Source organism: Aquila chrysaetos, chromosome 17 (genome assembly GCF_900496995.4).
Source record: "Aquila chrysaetos chrysaetos chromosome 17, bAquChr1.4, whole genome shotgun sequence".
Taxonomy (NCBI): domain Eukaryota; kingdom Metazoa; phylum Chordata; class Aves; order Accipitriformes; family Accipitridae; genus Aquila; species Aquila chrysaetos.
In genome coordinates, this window is record NC_044020.1 from 28,559,849 (window position 1) to 28,565,848 (window position 6,000).

Sequence of the window (6,000 nt, forward strand, 5' to 3'; positions counted from 1 at the left end):
CTATTCATGCTGAGAAGACTGCACCGCTCCCTCTGACCTTTGGAATGTCAAAGCCCACACAATTTCATACATTTTATCCTGGCCTAAGCCCTTGGTTTTAAGTATATCAGATTTTCTAGAATAGCAGATAATTCTAGTTTGAAGGCATGAAATGACAGGGACCTGTAGCTTTCCTTATGAGCTCTTTTCTTTTCATTGTTTACCTCAGCTATTCAAAATGTGTTTAGCTTCTAGATGTTTATTCTGGTGAGGTCTTTCTCTAGGAACCTGAAGTGCCCTTTGATCTGTTGATAGATCTGTCCTTTGATAATGTCGAGAAATCAAGTCCTTTCTCAGTTGTCTTTCTGATCAGCATAAAAGAGCGAACTCACTAAGTCTCCCTCAAATTATTTTCTGTAGGCTGCTTTACAGCACTTATTGGCTCTTTTTAAAAATGAGGGAATAAGATCAAGATGGACAATTCCTATGTCAGCCTCACAAATGCCTTACCCAGACATAAAGTCACTTTATCTACTAATTGAATCCAGTTTTAATTGGAACTTTCTCTCTCCCTCTCCCTTGTTTGTCCATCCATAGCCATGTCGGCACTTGTTGATACAGCATCATACATGAAGCATGCATTTGTCATGACCACAAAGTCCTTTCAGAGGAATTGATTTACAGGTTATTGTCCCTTACTCAGGGATCATGACCTGAATACTTTGTTCTTCAGTTTCTCTGTAGGAGCCTTTTCCATACTACCTCTCTCAGCCAACCTTCATGTGATCTGCAAATTATATCAGTATAATTTTTATAATTATTTTCAAATCTCTGGTAAAAAGATCAAATATTTGACTACTGATTCTGACTTAGCCAGTTGTTTATTCATTTATCATGCATTTTGTTGACATTGTATAGTTCTATTAAAAACCACTAAAATCACATGCCTTACAAAAGTCTATTGATCACCGTTAATCAGTCAAACTGTAACCTTACCAACACTCAGTCAGGTTTGTTTGAGAGCAAGTTTGCTTTCCCATGAAAGCAGGTTCACTGGTATTCTATACTACCTTTGCGTCTGTCTTGGCAGACCCTTGTGCCAGTTTTCCATTACTCAGCTCAGGCTATTGTCAGACTAACTGACCCAGGATAACTTGCCCTGTTTGTATGCTGGCACAAACATTTCAGAATGTCATTCTTGGTAAAAAGCCATTGCTCACACCTCCTTGCTTTTATCTGTGACTTTGCATACCTGGTACGGAAAGGCTCTTCATACGTTCTGTAGGGGCTATATGCTCAGTTATTACAGTAAGGCCTGGAAACCAGATTCCTATGGGCAGTTCTCTGTCATAACTGTGATATGGCACCTCTTTTTGCCCCAGTTCACTGATGTTACGGTAACGATCCGTTCTTGAAATAAGTATCTCAAGTTTGCTGGCTTGAGGTAAAATTACAGTGAAGACAAAGGAGTTTGTCATTTCACTGAAAGACATAATATATTCCCTATAGTTTCTGGTAGAGTCTCCACTGGATGGTGTGTTTTCCTGCTCTTAGTTATCTTGCTTTCAACTCCCATCCTATCCTTCCCTTACATGATGAATTTTCAGTTTGAAGTAGTAACACAACTTGTATCTTGTGTGAAAACAACAGACTATTTCATTTGCCAGTAGGATTTTACGGCACGTTGCCTAACTGATTACCAACCCGCTTCTCTGCTATGAAGACAAGATCACAAAATAATGAGTCTGGTAAGACATCCTGAGGGCCTTGGATAGTGTTCCATGTCAGTGCAAGATTTTACAAACAACAGAGCCATGTTCTCCTCTGTTGACTTGCACGTAACACAAAAACCTAGGTTTGTTCCTAACCTCCACGACCTGGAGATCTGTGGAGCAGCAGCACTGCCGCATGCTATGCACAGTCTAAATCCCCACTCCTTATCCAGTGAAAGCCAGAAAGGTGGTTGCGAAAGAAAGGTGAGGTTGTAGCCCAAGAGAAGAGAGAACAGAGCTGCTGATGACACCTTTCACAGGCAGAAAGGTCAACTACTGTCTCTGCTGGCCAGTTCATCTGCATCCAGATAAACAGGGCAATGCCCACTTTTGCTGCGTGCACTGTTCTGTACATGGTGTTAGTGTTCATTGTTCTGTAGTGGAGCCTGCAAACCCCCAGTCAAGGGGCAGAGCCTCTTATTTATACTGTCTACAAATCTTCCAAAAAGAAGCCTCCATTTTGTGATAGAGAAGGAAGGGAGCTACAGCACTTAATGTAATATTTTGTCATTTGTTCACTGTGTGCTTTTTATTAAAAATATCCTTATTTTGAATTTCTTTTGTTTGCTGTCTCTGGCTTTTACAGTATTTTGTTACTTCAGAATGCAGCTTCATTAACAGTGCTTTGTTCCTTCTCTGTTCGTTTCTGTGACAAAGAATGGTGGCAATAACATGACAGCTTATTGTAATTTGTTTCAAATATTTTTAATTTGTCATTAGTTACATTTACTTTATTATTTTGCTTTATTTTAGTTCTTCATTTTTTTTTCTTTTAGCACATTGATCTTTACTCTGAAGATAATCCTGAGCTGCTGTGAAAGCAGAACAATGATTAGATATGTTACTTATATTTGACTCTTATCACACCATAATTTACACAGTTGCATGATTCAAATCATAAACCAGGTGGGTGACTTTTTGACAAGCTATCAATTCATATGGTAAAAAAAAAAAAAAAGATGTTACAAATAATCCACTGCGTATGTCCTTTATAAAACTTGTCATTTGTCCATACATGTTATTAGGGAGATTGAGAAATAAAAGGCTTATCTTTCCCAAGCAGAGGAAGAAAATGTTTTATTATCATTATTGAAAGGGAAATACAGGCTTTTATGTTTCATGCTATACTTTATGCAATTATAGTTGCCAGAGCAAAATTGAAATCCGTATCAGATGTTTATGATTGCAAGCGTTTTCTTAATGTGTTTTTTGATACAGGAGAAATTTGGTGAAAACAATAAACGATGCATTTTCAGTCAGTTTCAGGTTCTTTTGATTTAGGATCCTGAAAACAAACCAGAACACTATCATACCTTCAAGAGTTATAGGAAAATCCCGATTTCACAAAACAGCCCTTGCCACACATACTGCACCATCATGTTAATATGTAATTTGTAGATGTTTCAGACAGTTTTGTCTTTGGACTCAATTATAGAGTTGCTGCATAAAAGCAATGGTAATTAAATTAAATGGGTATTCTTCTTATGCATCAAATGCATAATTAAGCTCCCTGCATGTAGTTTTTTTCTTGCTGTTATGATTAAACTCTCTGGTAGCACTGTCCCAATTCTCCTTTCATTTATTCCAGTTGAACAAGCCTGAATTTTGTCTTTATTTATAGCCAACATAAATGAGAAGAGATTTGGGCCTCTCAGTCTGGTTACTCCATGGGGATTATTCACCAAGTAACCCTGGCTGACTTTGAGTTAAATAAATTTTGGACTGCAGTGAAACAGTGGTTGGGGGCCGCAGCTTTTGACTGGCGGGTTCAGCAGTGTCATCAGGTTATGTTACTAGTTGGGTTCAGTAGAGTAGAAGAATACTCCATACAAGGAAAAAGTGTTCAGTGTCCATATTGCATCCACCAAAAGCTTCCTATTCCTCATGTACAAAATTGAAATTTAAATGGCATAAACTGGGTGCATGGCACTTGTTCTCTTCCATACATATAATCTAGGTACTTATATTTAACAAATAATTCTCTCCATATTGAGGAATGTAAATTAATCTGTTGAACTTATCTTTAAACATAAAATAATAGAAATTAGTAATGATAATATTACATCTCAATAATTGGAATTCAGTGATCAGTTTAATACTCTGCATTCCATGTACCTTTTGGATAGTTCTCTAACCAGTGTATGCTAAAGGCACAGTAATTTTGAAATTTATTATTGCTAGCTGTTGGAATTATTAAACAGCCATAGTTTACACTGAGACCAGAAATCCACTTTTAAATGAATACCCAAACCAAAATCTGTATTCACTTCTGATTAAGGCTAGAGCAAAATCTCACAAAAATCTGCATTCTTCCTGTATAATACTTGGCTGGTGCAGATGACAAGGTGTATGGTACTTATTTTAAGGCTTTGCAAGGGTTGTAGCAGAGCAACTGGGTAAGACAATGAACAGCCTTAGGTCTCATTGAGCTTTCAATGAAAGCTAAGACTGATTAGCATCTCACAGATGATACTTGGTGCCCTGCACAGTTAGACTGTAGATATTTGGTGTCCTGTTATGTCTGCTGTCTGACTTCTGTTCCTTCTCTGTGTTTCAGGACGAGTTGGGCTATGGAAAGACATCTTCACTGTTTCAATGAATGAGAAATTTGATTTAGTTTATAAACAGAAGATGGGAAAATGTGACCTCACATTTGATTTTTATTTATAAAAAATGCATGCATATGATATCAAATATAGCTAGAAGTGCTTTATGCATTCATTTATTACCTGCTGGACAAACTACTGTAGCTATTATGTGTAACAAGATTTAAAGAAAGAAAAACAATCTAAGTAAACCATATCAGATACAATTATCTTTGATCCTAAACAGCTGTTTTTCTTCTAGTATTGTAATCCTTTGTCCACATGCAAGAACTTCCTAGACAATACTAGAATATTCAGCTGTTACGGAATGTGTTATATATGTATAAGCTATGTATCATATATGCAACTAGAATGTACACCTTTTCAGCCCCACATTGATTATTTAATGTGTTTTATAAAAGCTTTTCACTAGAAGCTAAATAAACGTCCATAAACCAAATAAAAAATTATTTCAGAGGGAAACAAGTAACAGGCCAAAACTGTATGCTAGAATGATCTCAGGGGTTAATCGTCACATTTATTTTTATAGCAGGTATATCAAGTATAAATAAATCCCATTCCAAAATAGTAACTGATCAAAGTGGGGTTCACATTAGGTTCTGCACACCCTTACCTGTATAATCTGAGTAGGTTTTGTGCACTGGCATACTCTGCAAGACAGGCCTTGTTATGAAACATAGCTGTGATTGTCAGTCTAATCCCAAAACCCACCCATGCTTTCATGGATGACAGCACACAGCTGTCTTCCTGATGGATGAAGTTCAGCTCCATGCCGAAGGTCAGCAAACAGAAGCTTCTTAAGCCCCCAACTCTAATTCAGTCCCTCAAAATGGGGCTTAAAAGCAAGACATCTGGTGCAGGGTCTTTCTTGAGGAATTAGAGTCTCTGACCTGCGTTGCTTTCCTGTGTAGATGTGAATTTCACCCATTAGATACAGAAAGAGAAGAGAAGGTGCTGGATATCCTCTAGTTCCACTAAAAGTTAAGGGCACCTAAGACTGTTTACAGTTTGTGCTGCTGGACTCCACCAGACCTAAGTGGAAGATGAATATACATGCCAGTGTAAGCAGGCAGAGGAAACAGCAGCACTGAAGGAAGAGAGTTTGAAAACGTGCCACCAGGTGGGAGTATTGCACAAAAATTCATGCAGAATACAGTTGCAGTAATTGTTAGCCATGACTGGTCTGGATTATAATCAGGATTCAAGTTTATTTCTGTATCTTTTTTTATTCTCTACGACAGGTACACATACACAAACAGCCTGAACCAGGCTACTATCACTATAAAACTCTCCAGGATTATTTTATTCTTCTGTTAGGTAATGACATATATGCTTTTTAGGTTCTCGGTTGCAGGAGGCCCATTTTTGCTAGTCAAATATTCAGGCTCACCAAAAGCCATGAGGAAGGACTAGCAGATTTTTAGTGTTTCAGTTCTGTTGGGAAACTAACTGTCAGTTCAGCAACTGGCAAGTGGTGTAGCATGATGTGGCTTGACAGCACTTTTCCTTGTATATTTGTGAGTGAAAATGCTTTCAGTGAAATTTTATTTCTATTTTTATATTTTTAGTACTGTATGAATATTAAGCACTACACATTATACTTCTGTGCTTGCTTGCTTATTGAATAAAAGATGTGTTCCATG

At 37.5% G+C, this 6,000-nt stretch overlaps 1 protein-coding gene across 3 annotated transcripts in view; it reads left to right on the forward strand.

The window, feature by feature from the left end:
- The window catches only part of SULT4A1 (sulfotransferase family 4A member 1), a 30,798-nt gene extending 24,798 nt beyond the window's left edge, over positions 1 to 6,000 (forward strand). For 2 of the 3 annotated variants that reach the window (XM_030041089.2, XM_030041090.2), the window contains exon 7: positions 4,309 to 6,000. In XM_030041089.2, coding sequence (XP_029896949.1) covers positions 4,309 to 4,421 — 113 coding nt within the window. In that variant the 3' untranslated portion in view covers positions 4,422 to 6,000. Of the gene's footprint in view, positions 1 to 2,527; positions 2,658 to 4,308 lie in introns of those variants that run through there. The other variant, XM_041129628.1, reaches the window with a different exon arrangement.